At 52.3% G+C, this 24,589-nt stretch overlaps 2 protein-coding genes across 2 annotated transcripts in view; one reads left to right on the plus strand and one right to left on the minus strand.

Moving 5' to 3' along the window:
• Positions 1–24,589, plus strand: part of ENDOV (endonuclease V) — an 88,710-nt gene that overhangs the window by 34,997 nt on the left and 29,124 nt on the right. The window lies entirely within an intron of this gene.
• NPTX1 (neuronal pentraxin 1) lies at positions 10,637–20,393 on the minus strand. The gene is made up of 5 exons (XM_081575783.1): positions 19,802–20,393; positions 19,305–19,512; positions 16,978–17,222; positions 15,567–15,746; positions 10,637–14,801 (listed from the first exon to the last, which is right to left on the minus strand). Exons 1-5 carry the CDS (start codon positions 20,243–20,245, stop codon positions 14,580–14,582), a joined length of 1,299 nt encoding a protein of 432 aa, XP_081431909.1. The 5' UTR covers positions 20,246–20,393; the 3' UTR covers positions 10,637–14,579.

A 24,589-nucleotide genomic window follows, 5' to 3' on the forward strand; every position in this document is an offset into this window, starting at 1 on the left:
TCCTCATGTTTTTCTGCCTTCATGTTTCCTGCTTCTGCCTCACACTCGATAAGGGGTCAACACTAGACACCACCCAACTTCTTTGTGCAGAGCTTCATTTACCTTTCTGGAAGCAGACATTCACTGGTGTTTGAGTGATGGAGCAACTTGCTACAGATGACAACGCGGACATTTCTGGCCAACTGGGCTTCCCTGCCTGGCCTTTCACCACTTCGTCTCTTTTTTTTCCCCAGTACTCTGTTCCACAGATTGTTCTTACCTCTTCCCTCCCAGGATGTCTATAAAAACCACAGTCCCTTTTGCTGCTGTGCAAGCAGCTCCCTTCACCTTTTTCTTCCTGCCTGAACCCTTGAAGGCAGGGGAGAGTGTGAGTCCACCTTCCAGACCAACAAAAGCCCCTGGGATATTTTCCTAAACCGAGTCAAGCCAGTGTGTGACAAGTACCAGTTCCACTGGTGCATGAAAACAACCAGTCCTTATTTCAAAGAGCATTTCTGTTGTTTTTTCTTCTTCTTTCTACATCTGTGCTAACATTCTGTGATTCTTAGAGAACCAGAATTCTGAAGAGCAAAGCCCAGAGCCAAGAATGCTCTAGCCAGAAGGGTCTTCTAGGAGGAAGGAAACAGACCCGACCTCTGCTTGCCCGGGTTCTGCGTTGGGGAGCTGTGGAGCTGTGCAGACCAATCAGATGTGGCTGGCACTGCCAAGGTGATATGGATGCAGTCAGACAGCATCACAGGGAGGACTAATTTACATGGGGCTGGGGAATAAAAACGAGTAGCATTAGCCTAGCAAATTATTTATTGAATATGACACTAAAAGCACAGACAATGAAAAAAATATAAATTGGACTTCATCAAAATAAAAAACTTTTGTGTATCAAAGGATACTATCAAGAGAGTGAAAAGACAAACCACAGAATGTGAGAAAATATTCACAAGTCATATATCCAATAATGGATGAATATCAGTAATATATACAAAATTTCTAAAACTCAACAATAAAAAAACAAACACCTAATATTAAAATGGCCAAAGGGTTTGAATGGACATTTTGAAAAGAAGATGCACAAATGGCCATAAGCACATGAAAATCAATATACCATGAGTATTTTGTGATATGATATGATATCACTAATCATTAGGGAAGTGCAAATCAAACCCATGTAAGATAGCACCTCATACCCATTAGGATGTGTGTGTGTGTGTGTGTGTGTGTGTGTGTGTGTGTTAGCCGCTCAGCTGTGTTTGACTCTTTGAGACCCCATGAACTGTAGCCTACCAGGCTTCTCTGTCCATGGAATTCTCCAGGCAAGAATGCTGGAGTGGATTGCCATTCCTTTCTCCAGAGAATCTTCCCAACTCGGGGATCGAACTCTGGTCTCCTGCATCGCAGGCAGATTCTTTACCGTTTGAGCTACAGGGAAGTCCTTACCCATTAGGATGACAACCATCAAATAACAACAGCAGGAATAACAAATGTGGGTGGAGATGTTGGAACCTAGTACACTGTTGGTAGGAATGTAAAATGGTGCAGCCACTGGAGAAAACTGTGGTAGTTCCTCAAAACCTATATATAGAATTACCATATGATTCTACTCCTAGGTATATACCCAAAAGGGTTGAAAGGAAGGACTAAAGCAGATGCTTGCACACCCATATTCTTAGCAGCACTATTCACAGTAGCCCAAAGATGGACCCAAGGGCCCATCAACAGACGAACGGATAAATAAAGGTGGTCTATCACTGCAATGGAATATTATTCAGCTGTAAAGGAATGGCATTGTGACCCACCCTGCAAGATGGATGAACCTTGAAAACATGCTGAGAAGCCTGACACAAAAGGACGAATACTGTATGATTCATTTATATGAGGTACCTAAGATAGGTCAGTTCATAGAGACAGAAAGTAGAGTGCAGCTTACTGGGGATTGGGAGAGGAGGGAGGCAGTCAGTGTTTCATGGGTAAGTTCCTGTTTGGGTAGATGAAAAAGTTTTAGAAATAGTGGTGACAGTTTCACAATGCTGTGAATATAACAACATCAATGAGTTGTACAGTTAAGACAGTACATTTTATGTTGCATATATTTATTTACCACAATTTTTAAAAATTAGTAATGTAATATACCAAAAGCCGTTGAGTCATATTCTTTAAATGAGTAAATTTTATGCTATGTGAATTATGCCTTAATAAAGCTATTAAAAAGGAGTGGAGCCCTCCCCCTATGCAAGTCCCATGCAAAGACCCCTAAGTTTCAGGAAGGGGGTTGATGTCTTAGAGACACTGACCATCTGGACCTGGGCCCTCGCAAGGATGGGGCAGGAGCACAGGCATCTCCCCAGCCCCAAGCGAGATCACGCGAGCGGAGCCTCCATCCCTGCACCCCAGCCCTGCCCGCTGCCTCCAGCGTCTCCTCTGCAGGCTGTTTCTGTGCTGAGCACACAGCCTCTCCTCAGAAGCCAATTTTCTGCACAGCGAAAATGTTTTCTCTGTGCCCACTTTAGCAGATGGCCCCCCACCTTGGCCTGAATTGAGAAGCACAGAAATCAAACAGCGGACAGACGGCTTCCTTGGCAATGCCTTATAGGCACACAAGCATGCAAACTCACACCCGCTCTCCTCACTCTCCCCCATCCTCCCCCACCATTTGCCTTCGTTGTTTCTGAGCCTGGAGCTGGTCCAGGTGCCTGAGCTGAGCCTTCTTCTGCCCACAGACCACCCACTGGGCACCTGCCCCAGGTGCTTGCTCATGGTAGGTGCTCAGGAAATAGGTACTCAATAAGTGAATGAATGAATGAATGTATGTTTTTCTTTTTTTTCCCATTTTTTTAAACTTAAGCATAGTTGAGGTACAATATTATATAAGTTACAGGTGTACAGTATAGCGATTCACAATTAAAGGTGGCTCAAATGGTAAAGAATCTGCCTGCAATGCAGGAGACCCAGGTTCGATCCCTGGGTTGGGAAGATCCCCTGGAGGAGGGCATGGCAACCCACTCCAGTATTCTTGCCTGGAGAATCCCATGGACTGCAGCCTGCCAGGCTCCTCTGTTCATGGGGTGCCAAAGAATCAGACACTACTGTGAGACTAACACAACAGACATTTATAGATATTATCAAATATTGGCTGTATTCCTTGTGCTGTGCAATATATCCTTGTAGCTTATTTTGTATATGGTGGTTGTACCTCTTAATTCCCTACTCTTGTTGTACCCTTACCCCTACCCCTTCCCCACAGTAACCTCTAGTTTGTTCCCTGTATCTGTGGGTCTGCTTCTTTTTTGTTATATTCATTAGTTTATTGTATCTTTTAGATTCCACATATAAGTGCTATCATACAGTATTTGTCTTTCTCTGACTTATTTCACTTGCATAATGCCCTCCAGGTCCACTGATGTTGTTGCAAATGACAAGATTTCATTCATTTTTACAGCTGAGTAGTATTCCATTATATATATATATACATATACATATTCCAGTGTCTGTGTGTCTGTGTGTGTATAGTATATGCCACATCTTCTTTATCCATTCATCTGTTGATGAACACTTAGATTGCTTCCGTGTCTTATCTTAGCAATTGTAAATAATGCTGTTGTGAGTGCACATCTTTTCTAATTAGTTTAAGGGTTGTTTTTTTTTTTTTTTTTTTTTTTATGTATACCCAGGAGTGGAATTGCTGGGGCTTTCCTGGTGGTTCAGACAGTAAAGAATCTGCCTGTAATGTGGGAGACCTGAGTTTGATCCCTGGGTTAGGAAGATCACCTGGAGAAGGGAGTGGCTACCCACTCTAGTATTCTTGCCTGGAGAATTCCATGGACAGAGGAGCCTGGGGGTCTATAGTCCTTGGAGTCACAAAGAGAGGACCTGACTAAGCAACTGACACTCTACTTTTTATAGTAGTTCTATTTTTAGTTTTTAGTTTTTGAGAGACTTCCATACTGTTTTCCACAGTGGCTACACCAATTTACATTCCTACCAACAGTGTAAGAGGGTTCCATTTTCTCCATTCCTTGTCAACATTTATTATTTGTGTGTGTGTTTGTTTGTTTGTTTGGCCACGTACCACACAGCATGTGAGAACCTTAGTTCCCTAACAAGAGATGGTACCCATGCTCCCTGCAGTGGAAATGAGGAGTCTTAACCAGTGGACCATCAGGGAAGTCCCTGTGTTCTTTTTGATGATAGCCATTCTGACAGATGTGAAGTGATATCTCATTGTGGTTTTGATATGCACTTCTTTGATGATTAGAGATTTTGAGCATCTTTTCATGTGTCTGTTGGCCATCTACACGTGCACTTTGGAAAAATGTCAATTCAGATTTTCTGCCCATTTTTTTTCAGGTTCTTTTTTTGATGTTGAGTTGTATGAGCTATTTGTATATTTTGGATATTAACTTCTCACTGGTCATACCATTTGCAAATATTTTCTCCCAGTCAGTAGATTGTCTTTTCATTTTGTGGATGATTTCCTTTACCGTGCAAAACTTTTAAGTTTAATTAGTTTATTTTTGCCCTTATTTACTTTGCCATAGGAGACAGATCCAAAAAAAAAATGTTGCTATAATTTATGTCAAAGAGTGTTCTGCCTATGTTTTCCTCTAGGAGTTTTATGGATTCTGGTCTTACATTTAGGTCTGTAATCCATTCTGTGTTTATTTCTGCATATAGCGTTAGAGAATGTTCTTATGTCTTTTACATATAGCTGTCTAGTTTTCTCAGCACCACTTATTGAAGAGACTGTCTTTTCTCAGCACCACTTATTGAAGAGACTGTCTTTTCTCTATTGTATGTGCCTGACTCCTTTGTTGTAGATTAATCAATCACGTGTGTGGGTTTATTTCTGGACCTTCTGTCTTGTTCCATTGATCCATATGTCTTCTTTTGCACCAGTACCACTCTCTTTTGATTACTGCAACTTTGTAGTATAATCTGATGTCAGGGAATGTAATTCGTCCTGCTCTGTTCTTCTTTCGCAAGATTATTTTTGGAATTTAGAGTCTTTTGTGTTTCCATACAAATTTCACAATTATTTCTCTTGTTCTATGAAAAAAATATCATTGGTAACTTGTTAGGGATTGCATTGAATCTGTAGATTGCCTTGGGTAGTATGATCATTTTAACAATATTGATTCTTCCAATCCAAGAACATAGTATTGATACCTCTTTCCATCTGATTGTGTTGTCTTCAATTTCTTTCAACAGTGTCTTATAATGGCTTTCCAAGCACAGGTTTTTTACCTCCTTAGGTAACTTTATTCCCAGGTATCTTATTCTTTTTGATATAATGGTAAATGAAATTGTTTCCTTAATTTCTCTCCCTAATAGTTCATTGTTAGTGTATACAAATGCAACAGATTTCTGTGTATAAATTTTGTATCCTATAATCTTACTGTATTCATTCATGAGGTCTAGTACTTTTCTAGTGGCATCTTTAGGGCTTTCTACGTACACTTATCTGTGAACAGTGAAAGCTTTACTTCTTCCTTTCCAGTTTGGATTCCTTTTATTTATTTTTCTTCTCTGATTGCTATGCTTAGGACTTCCAATGCATGTGGAATAAAAGTGATAAGGGTGGGCATCCTTGTCTTGTTCCTGATCTTAGAGAAAATGTTTTCAACTTTTCACTGTTGAGTATGATGTTGGCTGATGTTGATTTGTCATATATGGCCTTTATTATATTGAGGCATTTTCCCTCTATCCCCACTTTCTGGAGTTGTCTTTTTTATTACAAATGGATGTCGGATTTTGTCAAAAGATTTTTATGCATCTATCCCGATGATCATATGGTTTTTATTCTTCTATTTCTTAATGTGGTGTATCACATTGATTTGCTGATATTGAAAAATCTTGCATAACTGGGTTAGAATCCACTTGATCATAATATAAGATCCTTTTAAAAGTATTGTTTGATTCAGTTTGCTAATATTTTGTTGAGGATTTTTACATGTATGTTCATCAGTACTATTGGTCTGTAGTTTTCTTTTTTGTGATGTGTTTATCCAGTTTTGGTATCAGAGTGATACTGGCCTCATAGAATGAGTTCAGAAGTGTCTTTTCCTTTGCAATTTTTTGGAATAATTTGATAAGGATAGGTATTAACCCTGGGCTTAGTACTGCCTCTAACAAACAGAGCCAAGACCTGGAGTCTGGGATTCCAGAGCTGGTGTCACACCATTAGTGATTGGGGGTGGGGGTTGGGGATAGCCTGACACAGTTGGGTCCAGAGTTCAGGGTGTCCTGAAGCTTGTGTTGGTCTGCTAGTGGGCAGGGCTGGGGCCCAGATGATTCCAGGGCAGTGTCGGGCCTGCTGATGGGCAGGCTGTATCTGCAGGCTGTGGGACTGTGATTTTCTTGTGTCTGGCGCCTGTCCACTGGTGGGTGGAGCTGAGTTCTGGGCTCTCTGGTGGGCAGGGCTGTGTCCAAGGGAGGCTGAGAGCTCAGGAGGTCTTTAGGCATCTGGTCTGCCTTGATGGGGCTGTGTTCCCACCCAATTAGTTGCTTGGCCTGAGGTGTCTCAGCTCTGGCACCTATACAGGCCCTTGGGTAGGGCCAGGTCTTGGCCCTGATGAGCTAGAGGGAGGATCCCACACAATGGTGCTCACCAGCATTAGCATCCATGTGGTAGAAGGAGCTCTGGAGAATGGCTGTCGCCAGTGTATATGTCCCCAAAGTGAGACACTCCTCAACCCCCCATCATCCCTGCATCTCCAAGAGGCTCCCCACGATGAGCAAGTAGGTCTGGCCCAGGCTCCTATCAAATTACTGCTTTTGCCCTGGATCCTGGAGCATGAGAGATTTTGTGCACACCGTTTGAGTGAAGTCTCTTTTCCCCACAGTCCTGTGGGACTCCCAAAATTAAGTCCTGCCAGCTCTCAAGGCCAATGGCTCTGGGGCTCATTTTCCTGTTTCAGGACCCCTGGGCTGAGGAGCCTGATGCAGGGCTCAGAACTCTCACTCCTGTGGGAGTATCTCTACACTGTAGTTATTTGCCAGTTTGTGGGTTCCCCACCCAGGGTTATGGGACTTGACTCAATCAAAGATCTGCCCTTTCTACCAGTCTCAGTGTGGTTCCTTCTTTATGTCTTTAGTTGTAGAAGATCTTTTCTGGTAGGTTCTGGTCTTTTTCATCGATGGCTATTCTGCAAATAGCTGTGATTTTGATGTGCTTGTGAGAGGAGGTGAGCTCAGGGTCCTTCTGCTCTGCCATCTTGGCCAATCTCCTGTGTGTCTGTTTTTCTAAAGGCTCAGTTGTGGTTATCCATTTCCTCAATACCCTTCTCTTCCCCTGCCCCCAAAGGGAGACTGCTGAATCCAGGTCATGGCAGGAGGCTCTGGACTTGTGGCCCCTGCCCCGAGTACCAATGTGTACCCTGATTTATATGGTAGCTGAGAAACTTCTGGGGAGACAGTGTCACCCAGGTCCACCAACAGTGATCAGAAATAAGAACTCATGTAGTCTGAATGTTTGAGGGAGGACAAGAAGGACCCTGAAAGGATAATTAGCATTGAAGAAAAATCTGCTGAGGGCAGATCCCATGGCTGCTGGCCCAATGGTGGGGCAGGGAGCAGAGGTGCCCTATGTGAGCTGGGGTCTTGGAACAAGTACCTCAGGCATCCTTCAGAGAGGGCCCTGCTGGTCCCCAGAAATTGGTCCTGGGCTCCAGGGAGTGTCCAAAGAGACTGCAGAGACCACCTGGTCCCACCCTGTCTTCCTATGCTAGGGAAAACTAAGGCCTTGAAAACCACTGTTCATCTCCTTGAGTGAGTCTCAGGAAATGCCAAGTGTGCTTCATGGGAAAACCACGAAATGAAGTGATTTTCAGTTTTTAAGGATCAGACTGTTCAGTTCAATTCAGTCGTGTCCGACCCTTTGCCACCCCATGGACTGCATGCAGCACGTCAGGCTTTAGAAACAATCAGACTGTTAGAAACAATTTATTTGAACATCAGGAGAGGAGGGAAGCTCTGCTTCCATGGGGAAGGGCATCTTGGGAGTCCAAGACCTCAGGGGCTTACCACATGCATCACATGTGAGTGCGTGAGAACCTGGGGGGTCAGGGATGATGACGGAGCAGTGAAGTTCGAGGGAAGAGCAGATCTGGTCAGAGGGTCACGGGCTCAGATCAGCACTAGGTCCTCTGCGAGGGGTGGCCTCCCTGGTGCTGACCTCTGCAGACGAATTCTGAACCTATAGCTAGTGTGGAAAGACAGGTGATTTGCAGTCTGAGTGCCCACCCTGCCACTCACGAGCTCAGCAGGTCACTCAGCCTCCCCACTGGCTCCTCATCTGCAAACTTGGCATTGTCATCAGGGTAGCCATTGGGATGACGGGAGATAAAGCATAGGAATGAGTCAGGCACCAAGCGTGATGCACACTGTGGATACCAATGGCCCCTGGAGGCTGGCAGTACTGCCAGGGCACCTCCAGAGGTGGAGCACAGAGACTCCTGAGGGCCTGGGCCCTTGGCAAAGCCAGCTGATGAGCCTGAGCCCAGGCGAGCACCACTGGCTGTGAATGGGAAAGAATCTCCTAGTGAGGGTTCCGGGTGGGAGGGAGGCAGTTCTGCTAAGGTCAAGGCAGCAGTTCCGGCTGACTCCAGCCCCCCAGAGGGCCCCTTGTTGGCTGAGCTCAGCGTTCCAGTCTCTTCTACAGGGCATCTGGTTTCTACAAAGAAGCCAAGTCCTGAGCTCAGAACCACAGGCCTCCCAAAGAGTTCCAGAACCTTTCTAACTTCCCCACAGCCACCGCTTTTCTTCTCTCCTATTTCCTGTTTCCAGCGAGCAGTTAACTCCACAGAGCCAGGTGGCTTTGTACTCCTTGGAGGTCTGCAGAGAGGGGGCTCCTTGGCACAGGCCCATTAGCTGGGAGCCTTGCAGGGAGCAGACAAGGAGATGGAGCAGGCTGTAACTCCTTGGATTGTGATGCTCCTACCCTGGGGGGCCCACAGCTGATGCATAAGCCCCGGCTTCCTAGAGCAAGGACCCTCCAGGGATTGGTCTATACTCTGCTGCCCTTGGGGGGCTTCTGGGGTGGGAGGAGTGTGACCCTAGAGCAGGTCAGCCAGGTGGTGCAGGAGAGACACAAAGGTTGGACCCTAGGAAACATGGAGGCTGTCTCCATGTGTGCAAACAGATGGATAGAAGCTGCAGCCCAGTATAAGGAATTGGGCACAACAGAAAAGAAATATGAAAGATAGAAAAGAAAAAAGAAAAACTCCCAGCTGGAGCTGTTTGAAAGTGGGCCAGACTGTCTCTATGGATAGTGAGTTCCCTATCACTGAAAGTGTGTAAGCTGAGAACATTTTCATGCATCCAATGGGCTGTTGGCATCAATGGCTTTGGAGACACTCTCCAGCTTTGAAATCCCGAGCCTGTGTCCCTCTGCCCCAGGCTCCCATTTACTGTCTCCCTATAGAGCTGCTGTGCTCTGCTCCACAGCCCCTAAATTCAGTCCTTGATGTGCTGAGATCAGGTGTGAGAAGTGGGGAAAGTTATTTGTTTCTGATGATAGTAAAAATACCAAAGTTTTGAATGAGCACTTTCATAGAAATTAGAAATGTAAGAATGATGTTATTACAGACATAACTATGCACTTGCGCGAATGGTGTGTCGGCTGGAGCTGCTGGAATTGAGTACAACCCTGGGCCTGGCCACACGTGTGCAGCCTTCAGGTGGACACTGCCCACCAAGGGCAGCTCTGGAGAAAACAGGCCCAGGGTCTTCAGCCTGGCAGGGGTTTCTCTCTCCCAACTGGGGTTCCTCCTGCAGAGTCAACAGGGTGAGTGGTCAACTGCTCTGAGGCCAAACCTCTCCGTCCATACTACTCCAGGCAATGGGCGGCTCACTTAAACCCCACCAAACTCCAGCTCCTGAGTCCTGGCCAGGTCCCACCTGTTAACTCAGCATGTGTGTATATGTGTGTGTGAGAGAGACAGAGAGAGAGAGATAGAGTGTGTGTGCATGCACACGCATATGTGTTGGGGCATGGGGGAGACCAATCAACCAGACAGGCTATTTTGACTCCTGGTCATTGATTTTATCCCACAGAAGAGAACAGCTCCACAGCCCCATGTCCATCCAGCGGCTAGCTTGGTCCATGAGGGGCCAGGGAACTGAGTTCTTTTCAGTGCCTGGGGTTCCCACATCACCCGTCTTCTTGTATGTGAACCTGGGGATGCTGTCTTGCTTGAGTGCAGGGAAACAGCCTGGGAACCTTAAGGATGGGTCAGCAGGGATGTGACAAAGGAGAGCAGGGCTGCTTGGGAAGGACAAGCATAGGCCACCTGGGACCTGTATCCAGGTGTACTTTGGGCAGTGCATTGGCTCAGGAGGGAGCAGGGCTGCAGATGAGGTGAGGAACGGGCAGATACTCTGCAATCCAAGCCCCAGTGTGATCTCTACACGTTGCAGAATCACGTCGCCGCTCTCTGCCTTGGTGTTGGCCACACCTGTGACTTGGGCAGGCCCCCTCCCCGCCCTTGATGTCCACTATCACCAGGTGACTGCGGGAGTTTTGAGGGGCACAGGGCAATGGGCAGGCGGGCATATCCTGGGAGGGCCCCTGAGGTCGCCCAGTAGGTTGAGGTGACATTTGCAAGCTTGAGGAAAGAAGAGATATTCCAAGGAGACCACAGTCTTTCTTCACTCTTTACTGTGTAAAAATAAACTCAACAATTCATGTCATTTCAGCAAGAAAATGAAAAAAAAGCAAGAATACCAGTAGAAATAGTGCATTTCCAGAACTGCTGATGGGAGGTGGCAGGTCCCATGGTTTTGACCCATTAGATACCCAAAAGGCTGCGGATCATATGAAAAATGTACAGCTTTGGTTAGCAAATAATGAAAAAGTAAGATACATCAATTCTCTTTCCTATTATACAGTATATACAATATAACAATATCAACCAGAGGGGGTGGTTTGCTTTGTCGTTGTTGATTTTTTTTTTTTTTGGCAAATAAGACAAAATTGGGACTCTAAGTATTGGGCTTTTTTTTCCCTCCTCAATGACTTGTTCCCTTTCAACAAATGGCACTTAAGTCCACTGTACATGGAAGTGATACATTTCCCATCATTAGTTGAATAAATTTACACACTGTGTTTTAAGAGATGAAACCATGACTGCTTTAAGCCACGTTTTGGTTGCCATAAGATTACAAAGGATACCATCTTCTTAATGTTCACGATTCAGAACCCTAGTTTCTTCTATCAGGGCTGGAACTGATCATCAAGTCCTCTACTCATTCCACTTGACAAGTCAGCTCTGAGACAGAGGGGCCACCATCAAGGACCAGAGTACATCCAGTCCCCAACACATCTTTGAGAACAGGTGGCCCCTCTCTGGAGCTCATTGGAACAACTGTGACCCTCATGCCAGCCTCTCCCTTCCCCTTCACTCCCCACAAGACACCCCCTTGGTCTCAGGTCCCAGGGCTGGTGACAAAGTGATCTTTGCAGTCTTAGAAAATAAACTGTGAATCTACAAAAGGAACAGAAAGCATACAAAATGTATCTCTTTCTTCCAAAATACATGCTTTCAGTTCTACGTTTTGGCGGAGCCTGAAAAGTATTTTCAAGGGAAATATAGGTTGAGTTAATTTATAGGTTTGTCCTTTTCTTTCATAAAAATACTCTTGTTTGGTAATAAACTTTTTCTTCTAGAGTAAGAGAAATAATACTGTGTTATCAAAAGCAAGAAGGCTTACGATTCAAGTGGGCTCTAAGCCCCCGAGGGCCCGGAGAGCCTCTGTCAGTAGCTCTGCCGCCTCGGACACCCAGGGAGCCGTGGGACACCAGCTCAGCAAAAGCAAACACTGTCTCGACAGTGCTTTTTTATCTCCTTATTTTATAAAATGGCTTACCTGAGATAGGCATGTATTATTCAGTGCAAGAGGGAACATCAATCAGATTAAGGAGTAGATGGAAACTATGTGGATTAGATTTGTGGCTGTGTCATCTACCTTTCTCGGGGCTGGCAAAGTGCCAAGTGTTAACACAGTGAGGGAGCCAGGGGCTTGGCACAGGCTCCAGTTGGGGCAGGAGAGGGAGTTAAACATCAGCTTCTGTCCCTGGCACCATGGGTGTGTCAGGGGAGGGGCGAGGAGAGTGAACAGGTCAGGGAGGGGAGGCCAAAGGGACACAGGTGTGCTCTGCCCACCTCTAGTTAGGGCAGAGGATGGCTTGTGGTCCTGAACGGACAGCTCCCACCGTGCCCACTGGGGCAGAAGGTGGTCTGGGGTCCGGTAGATCGCTAGATCGGCAGGGGCTGGTGGGAGGTGCCGAAGGAGAGCACCTAGCACGCTCTGGGCCTTGCCTACAGCTCCGAGATGGCTGAAGTGAGGGGTGGGGCTGATCTGGTCTAGAGGGGGATTCCAAGCTCTCTCTCTCTCCCAACCACGGGCGATGTTAGGCTTGTTCTCAACCTACAGTTAAAAATACTTATTGGTGTGTTTGGGGAGTGGGGAGGGGGAGAGGGACTCCATCTCTCCCATGACCTCCTCCAACACCCTTGGCTTGCTTACCCAGCCATTTTCAGTAGCTACATGGATGGTCACAGAACAACGGGTGGCACTGGGCACACAACACAGAACCAGAGAAGTTCATGCAGGCAGGGGAACACACACCAGAATGAGGAAGCGAGGGACACATCGCCCCGAGGAACATGCAAACATAGAAGATCCCTGCAGATCCACAGGTGCCACAGCCGGATGGGCTCTGACAAAGCACAATGGTCTCAGAAAAAAGCCACTGTTGAACCACAACACACAGCTCGGTGCCTGGACCGCACCCTCAGCACAAGAGTGATGCATTGCAGAATGGTGACTGGGTACCGTGCAGACACCCACGCAGACACCAACACAGAAACACCAACACAGACACACACAGATGCGCTAGGTTTCCGACACAACACGGACCTGCGTTTAAGGAGACAGGTGCCTCTGGAAAAAACAGAAGACAGAACACCTGCTCCTGCTGAAGAAATGTCTGCAGCTGTAGATGAGCCAGGCAGTGCAGTAGAATTTCTAGAAAGACTTGCCAGCCTTTTGCTAATTAGACTCTTGGTGATAGAGTCTAGGTGGCCCTTGGGTGTGTGACCCCCAGATGGTGCAACAAAGCAGGGAGCTCACCCTCCCCCCGGCGTGATCCGTCTGAGTGCTCTTCTTCTCTCTTTCATTCAACACACATGTGCATGCACACGTGCGCACACACTACACACACACACACACACACACACACACACACTTTTCTCCCCACCTTGGAAGGACTAGAAGGAGACGCACACGTTAGTTTTTCATGGGGCGAAAAAATGTCAAAGCTTCTGGACACTGATTGGGTGTCAATGTCACCAGCTGGTGACGGATTGGGGGGTGCATCAGAACTTGAACTCTGTAAGATGGGGAGTGGGTTTCAGGCCCTGGCCTGGCCATGCCTAGCTCTCCATGGAGAGGTCTCTGGGCTTGCCTCAGCCTGGGTAAAGAATATGGCTGTCAGAGTTACCATAGACCTGGCCCATTGACTGGCTGGGTTCAAGTCCCAGTGGCCTTACGTGGCTGGGTCTCAATCAGAGTGTGGGTTTCCTGGTCTAAAAGGTCTGCTCTCCAGCTGACCCACTGAAGCCTCAGGTCCTCCACTACCAGAAGCCAAGGGGAAGGGTCTAGAGGTCCTGGCTTCCTGGGCGATGGGTGGGATGCTCCTCTCTTGGGATCACCAGCTGGCTACTGGAGGGGAGTTTGAGGTGATGGGAAGGCTGAGGGCCACAGATAGGATCCTGGGCCAGAGCTGGCTACGCTGGGTGTGCAGGCCAGCCTCCCAGGCCCAGTGCTGTCCTCAGAGGTCAACAGCAAGATGCCTGGCTCCTGAGGCTGGTGCCACCTCCTCTGCCCCCTCCCAGCATGTGGTGCCATTTCAGGACACAGTCTGCCTTCAACCCTGCAGAGAGAATTTACTTCTACGACAAAATACAAATTCTCCTTGGAGAGGTCCCTAGCCTTTAACAAAGCGCTAAAAGATATTTATTCTATCCATGTAGAGATATGTCGCTCTGAAAAAGGTTTGCAAACAAAGATGAATGCATGGCAGGAGAAGTTGCACCAGCCCCAAGGCACACAGGCGGCCACCAAATTTGGCAAGTACAGAGACCAGTCATGAGACTTCCCAAAGCCACAGAGAAAGAAGAAATGAAATACCTCATTTTAAAAGAGAAGGCCTCCCCCGAGAGACAGATCCTTGTAGACACACACACACACAGTCACACTCACACACAGGTCCTCTCACCTACGTGTGCATTTTTCAAAATGTTGCAGCCGCCAGTGTTGGTGGTGAACGGGGCATGCCTGAGAAACAGCGCGGGCTCCTAGAGAGAAGTGGGGACACTTGCGACAGATGGGAGCCGGGCCTGCTTCACGTGCACGAGGACGAAACCAGGCTGTGTGCGTGTGCGCATGTGCGAGGGTGATGGCCTTGAGTCATTCCTGGGGGAAAGGGAGAGAAGAAGAGACGACGGATCATCACCGCACAAGCAGGGGGAGGTGGGCGGGGGCCAGGGACCCGGGGACCCGGAGGCTCAGCCCAGCCCCAGGCCTCAGTTGATCTGGCGACAGGCTTCGAATGTCCACTTGGTGGCTCCGCCGTAGATCTCGATGTGGGACTCGGCCCAGGCGATGACGTTGCCGGAAAGGGCCTTGGTGCTGCAGGTGGCCAGGTTGTACACCTCCCCTGGGGTCAGCTTGCGGTCCCAGATGTTGAAATGGGCCAGCTCTCCCACAAACGCTTGGGTGGCATCAAACCCGCCACCCAGAGTGTCCTTCAGAGAAAAGCAGAGGATGAAGGTGGAGGGGGTCAGAGCAGTGGGTGCCTATCAGGAGGGCCTCCCTAGGGGGTATGGCTCTCCGTCCACCTCTGAGCACATCTGTCTCAGCTGTGCATCAGTCCCTCCCCTGCAGGGAGCTCAGGAACAGCAGTGATGCTGGCCTCCTCTGCTCTGGATGCAGAGTTTCTCCTGGGGGCACCTGAGAGGTGCCCAGTGAGGAAGGGTGTCAGTTGGGTCCATGGACAACTGTGGGAGCAGGGCCTGGGGGCCTCCCCTACACTCCCTGTCTCTCCCCAAGAAACTCTAATGTCACTCTTTGCCAGCTACAGCCGCCCAACGAGAACAGAAGACCTGGGGCTCTCCTGCCTGCCTTTCCCTCCTGGGTGCCCAATGGGAGAAAAACCACTTCCAGGAAATAAATTATGCATCACTAAGTGCACGATTGGCCTTCCCGTGCCAAAGAGCATTGCTGCAGTTGTTGAGAGCCTGTAGACAGAGCCCCCTCCTGCCTGCCTTTCCTGAAAGCACCCACTCAGAGCGGGGACTTTGCCCAAACTGCTGCATCACTTGCTTCCTTGGCTACTTCTCGGGGGAACCACTTCCCTCTCCAGCTCCCTCCCACTTCGCTTCCTGCTACCTTTCTCCCCCTCCTTCTCAACACCCCTCACTCTCTTTTCTCCCCGCTAGTCTCCGGTTCTGGGGCTCCTCCCCCTGCACCCAGCCCCGCTCTGCTCTGTCCCTGCCCCCGACAGCCTGTACCTGCTCCTGGCCCAGCACCAGCACGCCTTGTGGCTTGATGGGGTGATAGGGTGCCAGGTTCTCGCCGTTGCCGCCCTGGGTGCCATCCTGGTAGGCTTCCCAGACTCCGTCCCGGGTGGTCCAGGTGATACAGATGTGGTGCCACTTGCCGTCATTGATTACAAAGGGCAGCTTAGCCACCTGGGCAGGAGAATGATATACAGGACATGATGGGAATGGGCACCGTCAGGATCAATGATCGTCGCTAGTTACTAGTTCAACTAGTTACTAGTCATAGGTATTTACAGTAAATATCAAGAGCCGTTACTGAGTTCTTGCAGCACCTGCCCCTTGGGACTGTCAGGCCCATCCATTGACAGAGCACAGAGTCATAAAGGAAATGGGACGCTTTGTCCAGATCGATCTGAATATGCAATCTCCTCACTCCTACTTACCCTCCTCCCTCTGGGCCAGTCCACAAAACCTGCCCTCTGATGAGCCACCCCTAGAGGCTGACTTCGTTGCTGCTTTCTGGGCCTCTCCTCTCTTCCAACGCTCCATCTCTAATTGCCAGATCCTCTGGGTCTAAAACCCGCCCAGCCTTTTTATAGAGACTCTGAAAGATGCCAGGGGAGATGGCACCATGCCTTTTAACACTCAGAGCAGCCCCTGACCTGGAATTTCACTCCCACTCTAACATTTCAGGCGGGGAGGCTGCTTCAGCTGACAAAAGAACCCTCACACCCTTTTAACTTGGGGACATGGGGCCCCAGAAAGGCACAGCCCTCTCTGGGCAAGGCATCAAGAGCAAAGGCTTGGACTCCAATTCTTAGTCCAGGTTTTAGACATTAACTACCAAAGCTGGGAGGGAGTTTGGAGAGATGGCAGCTAATCCCACAGCAAATGGAGGGGGTGGGCAAGATGGAGACAGGTTCCCTGGAGGGAAAGAGTGCCCTCTCCCAAGGGCTCATGCAGACCTGGCCTCCTGCCAGGGGCAGGGGGCTAAGCAGGATTGATTTGGACTCTCTGGGAGCATCCTTACCGCCACCCCTAGCATCTATGGTCTCCCAAATATGGGGGAGAAAAGTCAGCTCCAAGGCCATCTGGGGGAGGGAGTCAGGGTTTGATCAGCCAGATGGATTGGCCCCTGGATCCTCCTCCACCACCCCCACCCGTGAGGCCTCTGTCTGGGAGAGTTCCAGCTTCCCCATGTTCACAGAGAATAGCAAGCGTACCCCTCCCCATTTCTCCCAATCCTCACCCTGCCCCTCCCTCAGCCCTGCCTGGCAGGCTCTCCTCTCCGGGCCACAGTAGCACCCGAGGCTGTGTATCTCATACCACCCAGACCTGCCCCGGCCACTGGCATGGACTGGGGCCCCGGAGGCCTCACCCTGCTGCCCTGCAAATCCAGAAGGAAGTGTGGGGGCTCTACCTTGTCGTTGATGAGGATCTCCATGGGGTTGTTGCCCCACTCAATGAGGACCAGCTCGTTGGCCTGGCCGGGCACGGCATAGGAGAAGGGCGTGCCCACCCCTGGCGCCGCGCTGGACTTGAGCCACATGCAGACTGTGAAGGCGTACATCTCCGGCAGGCTCTTCTTCACCTTGGCGTACATGTAGTTGGTCCGCAGTGGGAATGTGAGCTGGAACTTATCTCCAGGGCGGTTGTCCTTCTGACCTGGAGAGGAAGGGACACAGTACCAACACCGGCACCTTGACAAAGCGCAGGTCCCTGACTGAAGCAGGCTTGCCAACCCCCCTGTCCCCAACCAGCCTCTGTGATGCAGACAAAGCAGACTCCTCTCTGTTCTGTAGATGCTGAAAAGGAAGCTCAGAGAGGTCAAGTACTTTGCCCCAGGGCACAGGGCCAGAACGAAAGAGCTAGCCCACAGTCTCTGCACTCCGGGTCCGGCTCCCACATGGTGGCCCCCGTGGACAGGTTGGAATGGGGGAGCCCATACACACCGGGCTCTGAGTATCTGCACCTGATCTGGGCAGTGGGCATGGGGAGGGAGTAGGTCAGGGCACACCCTGTAAAGCAATGCTTTCTCGAAGGTGTGGCTGCAGAGGAAGGGGGTCTCCTCACCAGAAAAGAGGCCAGCTCCCCTCAGAGCAGCCCCTCTGGGAGCCCAACCTGATTCCAGGATGTTAGCTGCTGCTCAGAACAGGCCCCTGGGGCCCGTCACACTTCCCTCAAGGCCAGGATACACTGCAGCCCCTGGTCACACATCTGACCCGGCCAATTCATCCCGAGGACTCAGGCTATTTCTAGAATCCCATCCAGCCCACAGGAAGGAGAGCTGTCCCCTCCGAGTCTCTTCAAGCAGCTCTGTCTGCCCCTGCAGAGAGGGCAGGACAGCAGGGAGCCCAAAGGTGGCCCTAGAGCCAGGTTCCCCTAAGGTGACTGCTTTGAGGACAATGCCAATCATTCTCAGGGTGAGCTTCCGGTGTGTTTCCTGAAAAATCACACTCTGGGCCCCATCGCCTCCCTTTATACCCAGCCACCAGCTCTCCGTCTGTCGGCAACATCTCCAAGGAATGCTTGTCTGCCCTCTTCCAACTCGCACACACACTGTGGCTATGGCCCTGGGCATGGTGTGACTGATTCCAGTCAAAACATTCCAACCCAGCAGTGGGCATGGGCACCGGGCCCAGAATCAGGAACACACACCCACCAGCTCCAGGGTGTACACCGGGTGCTGCCAGGGAGCCCAGCACTAAACTGGCCCTCTAGACCAAGAATTACTTCTAGAAGGCATCCTACTGGGTCAGCTACCCCACCCCCTTCCTCTAAGCCAGATGTCAGGGAATAGAGCAGGGCTGGCCATGTTCCCCTTCCGTCTCAGGCTGGCAGCCCCCTACCCTTGGAGCAGATCTGGTCTCTCTCCATGGGGTGCTCTTCATTTCCTCAATCTCCCCCTTCTTTCTCCCTCCTCCCTTCCCCGATCTGTTTTTCAGTTACATAACGTGCCTTAAGATGGCACTGTTTAAATCCATCCGGCACACTTTGCAGTCCGAGAAGGGTCACGTGGCCCTGCTCCCAGCCTCGCATCCCCCCCCACCACAACCTCCCCTTTTACAACCTTGTTTGATTTCTGCGACTTCAAGGCTGAGCCTCTCGAGCTCATCCGTGCACCCGGGGTGAGACTGGGACTTGGAGATGGCGACTTGAAACAGCGGGGCAGCATGCAAGATGCCTGAGCTTGGGTCATTCAGAAGAGAAAACCACAGGAGTGTGCTCAGGGCTGGGGAGGGGGGTACCCAGAAATCCCCAAAGGATGCCAGGGGCACCAAGGAACTGGGAGGAAGCCTGCTCAGGGCCCAGATCTTCCGTGGACCAGAAGGACCCAGCTGCAGCCTGTGCTCTGCTAGGGATAGGGACTGGCTAGAGCTAGGCTTTCTTAGCCAGGCAGGACTTGGTCTAGCCATGGCTCTAGTGCAAAGTTGCTGAAGATTAAACAGATCAGACTTGGAAAAATTCCTGTGAGTGTGTGAGTGTGGTGGGGGAGCAGGGGGGGGATCCCCAGGCAATCCCTTTCTCACTCTGTTTCCCGAGATGTCCGAAGCCCAGGGCACCCCAGCCCTGCCAGGAACATCCGCTAGAGAACCTGAGGTAGAGATGGTGGAGGAGCTCAGGGCTTCTACACTCCCGACCTGAGCTATGCAGGAAGCCAGGGCCAGAGGCCAGGTCCCACTGGTCCAGGGAGCTGAGATAGGATGCAAAGACCGCCCCACCCACCACCCACCCCATGACCACTACCTTTCTCGAGCTCGCTGATCCGCTGGTGCAGGGAAGTCAGGGCGCTTTCGATCTTGACTCTTTCCTCGGTGTCGTTTTTGGGGCCCCCTTTGCCCTCCTCCAGAGTGTTCACCCGAGACAGCACCTGCCTCTCCAGGTCATCGATCTTGCTCTGCAGCAGATCCTTGAGACTGTTGGTCTGGCTGGAGGTATTGAGCCGGCTGTACTGCTGCGGGGGTGCAAGGGCAGGGTGGGGGGAAAACCATATCGTTACGCGTGGAGTAGGGACCGTGCCGGGAGGCCGGTGGCGCGGTCCCCTCAGGGTGACTGCGGGGGCGGCCTGGCAGGGAGCTCGGGCTAGTGCCCGTTCGCGGGGGCCCGCAGGCTTGGGGAGGCCTCAGCCAGGCATCCGCACCCGGCCGAGACCGGGGTTGGGGGTGTCAGGTAGGGTCGGGAATGGAGGTGGGGGAGGGCAGAGGGGCGCGCGAGCCGGAGGGGAAACAGTCGCGCGCGCGGACCTCGAGGTTCTCCAGGCGGGTTTTGAGCGACTGCAAAGTTTGCCCGAGTTGGCTGAGCGTCTCAGCGGCCGGCGTCCGAGACAGGTCGCCCATGGTGTTCTTGCTCGAGCCGGGCTGCTTGCGGCCGCCGCCCGTCCGCGCCTCGCCTGCGCTCGCGTCCAGGGTGCTCTGGCTCTCGCAGCGACCTAGCTTGGTGGTCAGCTCGCGGATGGTCTCCTTCTGGCTCAGGATGGTCTCCTTCTGCTGCAACACGGTCTCTCGGAGCTGCAGCACGTTGCTCCGGAGCTCCTCGGCGCCGCCGGCGGCCACGGACGCGGCGCACATGTCGGCGTCCACGGGCACCGAGGTGCAGATGAAGCGCGTCGGCCCGAAATCCTGGGCCCCACTGCCCAAGAAGCAGAGGGCGAGCAGCGCACAGGTGCGCGCGGCGCGGCCGGCCGGCATGGCTGCGGGCGCTGGGACCCGGCGCTCCGGGCCCAGTTCTGTTCGGCTGGGGCTCCGCGGGCGGCCCGCGCTCTGGGCGCCGCGCTGCTGGCTGCTCCGCCGCGCAGTCCGCACCACCGCGCTGTCCGGCCCCCACTGCCGCCTGCGCTGCGGAGCCAGCGCCTTTTATGCCACCGCGGGAGGGGCCACGGCGCTGGCGACGTCAGCGGGGGAGGAATCCCGGTTTAATTGTCTGCGGCCCGGGCCTGCTGCGCTGCTGGGGTCGCAGGGGCGCGCAGTGGAGGAGACTACCCCCCAAACCCCGGCGCCACCGCATCTTTTGCACCATCCTCTACCAGCCCGCCCCCGTCCCAGCCTGCGCCGCTTCCCCGAAGGCGCCGAGAGAGGAGGGAGTGGGGTGTGGAGAGTAGGGTGGGCCGGGCCGCTGCCCCGGACTTCTGGATGGGCCACCTGCGTGCTGCTCCAAATCTCCAACGGGGCTTGGGGCACACGAAAGGCCACGGCGGACCCGAGGGACAGAATGCGGCTCACCCCGCTGGGCCTCGACCGGGTCCCCAAGGACTCAGGTCGTCCACACCTGTGTGCCTGGTGGGGGGAGCCGGGAGCAGAGCCTCGCTACATCCTCAGGTCCCAAAGCGGGATCGCGGGGTCGCTCCAAGTTTCTTCAATGACCGTATGGGGTTGTAAAGATGCTACATACCCCGGGTCGCGGGGCTTCCCTATGACCTCGCTCTCGGCTCTCCTGCACCCCCACCACCCCGGCTCCAGGCTTTGGAAACTGGCGACATCTCCTGGGAATGATAGCCGACACATCGTGCTGGTGGGGCAGGCGGGCACTTCTCGGAGGCGTCCCTAGCGGATTAAGCCTTTCCTGCTATCCGAGCCGGTCTGATTCCGGGCAGACGGCGCCACCCGGGCTGGACGCTCCCTGTAGCCCCAGGGGGAGGCGCCGCGCTTCCGAGGGGGCCCTGCAAGCGGACCCTTCCGCGCTCCCCGAGTGCCTTCCCACAGCGGAGATATGAGGCACGTGTGCGTGTCTGTGTGCTAGTTGGAATGCATCCGTGTGTCCATGTCTGCGTGTGTCCGCGTGTGTCTTGCGCTTTCTGGATCCCATGCACCCCAGCTCTGCCCACTTCTCCGCGGGTGGCGAGGGGTCCCGGACTTCGGGAGGGGGGCGTCGCCCCTGAGGAGCTCCACACTATTTTACGTTACTCACAGTCACCCCACTCACCCACCCACACACTTAAGCCATTTTTTCTGGGCAGCGGCGCCGCGGGGTTCGATTCCCAGTTTCCCGTCCGGTTTCCGGTGCCCGGTTCCCGGCTCCCGATTAGGACCTGAGCCCCTGCGGGTCAGAGCCAAAGGCGCTTCCGAAGCCGCCGCTCCAAGCTCTCACTGTACAGAGGAGGCGCCAAGATTCCGGGATCCGACTGCAGGAGACAGGTCGAGCCAAAGAGACAGTCCCAGTTGGGGCAGCCCGGCGGAAACCCCCGCCCCACACCCCGAGCCCTTCATTCGCCTCCTCTGGGCTCAGCGATGGCCCAACAACTGGAACGCTCCAGGGGCTGGCTTCTGCCCGCGGCTGAGGAAATGAAGCCAGGTCTATTGAGACCTGTTTGATAAACCACGATCTCCTCCCTCTCCGCAGCCTCCTCTCATCCCTGGGGCTACCCGAGGTCACGGGTCTTTATTGCTTCAGCCTTGAGCCCTCCGCTAGCCCGGGACTGCGAGCCGCGCGGCCCTTGCTCGTCCAGTGGCCTCCGCTTCCCGGCGCCAGAGGGACCCCGCGGCTCGCACGCGGCTGGTCTGGGCTCCGCGCGACTCTGTCCGGGGCGGTGCGGGGATTTCAGCCCCGGGGGGCCGCGCTCGCCCACCACCGAGCGCCGGGATCCGCTAAAGCTCACGGCCCGGCCCCGGGCCGCGGGAGGGGCTGACCATGACTGTCCCACGCGTGTCTGCGCCTCAGGCCAGCAGGCGACTCGAGAGGAATTACCCGCGCGAGGGGCGCGACAACTTCTGCCCCTACTCCCATCCCGCGACCGGATAGGGTCACTTTCCCGGCCCAGGGCTTCATTTGATCGGATGCGGTTTCCCGCGGGGCCTGGGGGCGAAGCTATCCGGGTGCAGAGGGAGCTCGCGCCCAGAGATCGTGTGGGCGTGGGAGAGGAGCCCAGCTGGGCCTGGCAGGCGGTGTGGACTGAGCGGGACTCCTGGGCCTGGCCTTGCTTCCTGAGCCCCAGGAGGGGCAGGGGCTTGCCAGAGCAAGGCAGGGACCTGGGCTTTTACCTCCAGAGATCTCAGTGGTTGGCACCCAGGCACTTGGGTGCCCTGAGAGACAGACCTCCCCTCCCCCCTCCTCACCCCATCTCTGGGAGGGAAGTATGGAACCCTAAGGGGAGCAGACTGTGGTCAAGGGCCCAGGACCCTGTGGTCCCGAGGGCGACCTCTGTAGAGCACCCAGCCTGCCAGAAGGCAGTATTAGGGACAACTGCGGCAGACATTCAGGCTCTATTGGGAGATGGGGGCAGGGCGCACTATGGCAGCTCTCTGCCTTCTTGAAATCTTTTTTTTTTTTAATTAATTAATTAATTAATTAATTTATTTATTTTTGAAATCTTTTAAACTGGACTTCAAGACTCTGGGAGGGGAGATTCAGTTCTGGTAGGTTTTTTGGCCTCCTCTCCCTCCCTAAGGGCTTCCCATGTGGTGCTAAGGGTAAATAATTTGCCTGCCAATGCAAGAGACACAAGAGACGTGGGTTCGATCCCTGGGTGTGGAAGATCCCCTGGGGGAGGAAATGGCACCCCACTCCAGTATTCTTGCCTGGAAAATTCCATGGACAGAGGAGCCTGGAGGGCTATAGTCCATGGGATCGCAAAGAGTCCCGCACCACTGAAGCCACTGAGCACACAGCACTCCCTCCCTAGAGCTGGGAGGAATCTGGCAGTTGGGGACTAGAAAATGAAGGGCTGCCTTGCCTAAAACTCTCGGGGAAGGAACCTCTAGTTGCCTAGCTACCTGATCTGGAGGTGGGGGATGAAGGGGCACCCTCAAATGTGTACATCCGATTTTCCCCGCCTTGCATCGCATACCCCAGGACTGCAGCAGTGGTGGGGATGGGGGTGGGGTGTGGGGGAGGAAGTGCTCTACCCATTTGCAGTGGACTTGGGAAGAGATGTGCAGAATCACATAATGATGGGGTTTTCCCACCTCACAGATGCAATAGATATGAATAACCTAAAAAGCATAGACAATAGTAAAATGTAGTAGAAATAATTAGAAAGTGATGAGTTCTGACTACCTATTACCTTTGTTTTTAGTATAATTTCTATAATTGTGAGTTTGTATAATTTATATTTTAATGATGACTGTGTTTAACCATCAGCTTGCAAATTCCTGAAAATGTAGCAGTCAGCTGGAGCCAGTCAGCTGGGCACATTACTGGTAGAAGAGGAGGGAGAGACCTTCAGAGGTTAAACTGGGGGTTTGGGAGGAACAGGTATTCGGTGTAGGGAAAGTAAAGGGGCAGTTGGGGAAGTGTGACCTGAGGCTTCCTGGCTGTGGTCAGCACAGTAAAGGCAGACAGGCATAAGAGGGCTAAACAGGTGGGTCAGGCGCTTATTCTGAGGATGTCAGTGTTGTTGAGGGTCTCTACTCAATGGATGGCTGGAGCCCACCCAGGGAGGGTGCCCAAGCCTGGTGCTGTGCCCAAGACCCTCACTCATCCTGTAGTGTCTCCTGGCCCTGTTCTTTTCAAAGGCCAAGGCCGTGAGCTGGTCTAGGGCTGGAAAGAGCTCCCCTCATGGCGGGTAATGGGGGTTGCTGAGTGGGCGCTGGCAGGGCACTGGGAAGAGCTGGGAGGACAATGGACCTGGACCAGGGCTCACCCACCACTCAACTCTGAGCCCATCCAGCACAAGGCACATAAGGGTCCACCTGCTTTTTGAAATAGCTGCCCCTGCAGGGAGGAGGCTGGAGAGTAGAGGGGGAGAACCAGGCAAGACCCAGGGACCCCATCTGAGGAGAGAAGAGGCCAGTGTCCTTACTGATCCAGGTGGGTCCCCCAGACCAGAGTCAGGCCCAGTTTGCTGTAGAGGACTTGCTGTGGGCCCTCCTGGGTCAGCTGCCATCTCACCTAGGATGGGAGGACACTGTAATAATGTAAGTGGCTGCTGGGTTTTGTTTGTTTAATATTTATTTATGTATTTGACTGCACTGGGTCTTAGTTGTGGTATGTGGTATCTTCAGTTGCAGCATGCAAGATCCAGTTTCCCAACCAGGGATTGAACCCAAGTCCCCTGCATTGGGAGCATAGAGTCAGTTGCTGGAACATCAGGGAAGTCC

This window comes from Giraffa tippelskirchi, chromosome 3 (genome assembly GCF_054371585.1).
Source record: "Giraffa tippelskirchi isolate mGirTip1 chromosome 3, T2T-mGirTip1v1.2.pri, whole genome shotgun sequence".
Lineage (NCBI taxonomy): Eukaryota > Metazoa > Chordata > Mammalia > Artiodactyla > Giraffidae > Giraffa > Giraffa tippelskirchi.

What these genes read in the sequence shown, in the direction of transcription:
- NPTX1 (XM_081575783.1), bottom strand. Translation starts at nt 20,245, where the DNA reads ATGCCGGCCGGCCGCGCCGCGCGCACCTGTGCGCTGCTCGCCCTCTGC. An exon ending in CCCGCCTGGAGAACCTCGAG is followed by an intron (nt 19,513 to 19,801) that starts GTCCGCGCGCGC and finishes GCACCCCCGCAG; the next exon opens with CAGTACAGCCGGCTCAATAC. An exon ending in GATCAGCGAGCTCGAGAAAG is followed by an intron (nt 17,223 to 19,304) that starts GTAGTGGTCATG and finishes CTTCCTCTCCAG; the next exon opens with GTCAGAAGGACAACCGCCCT.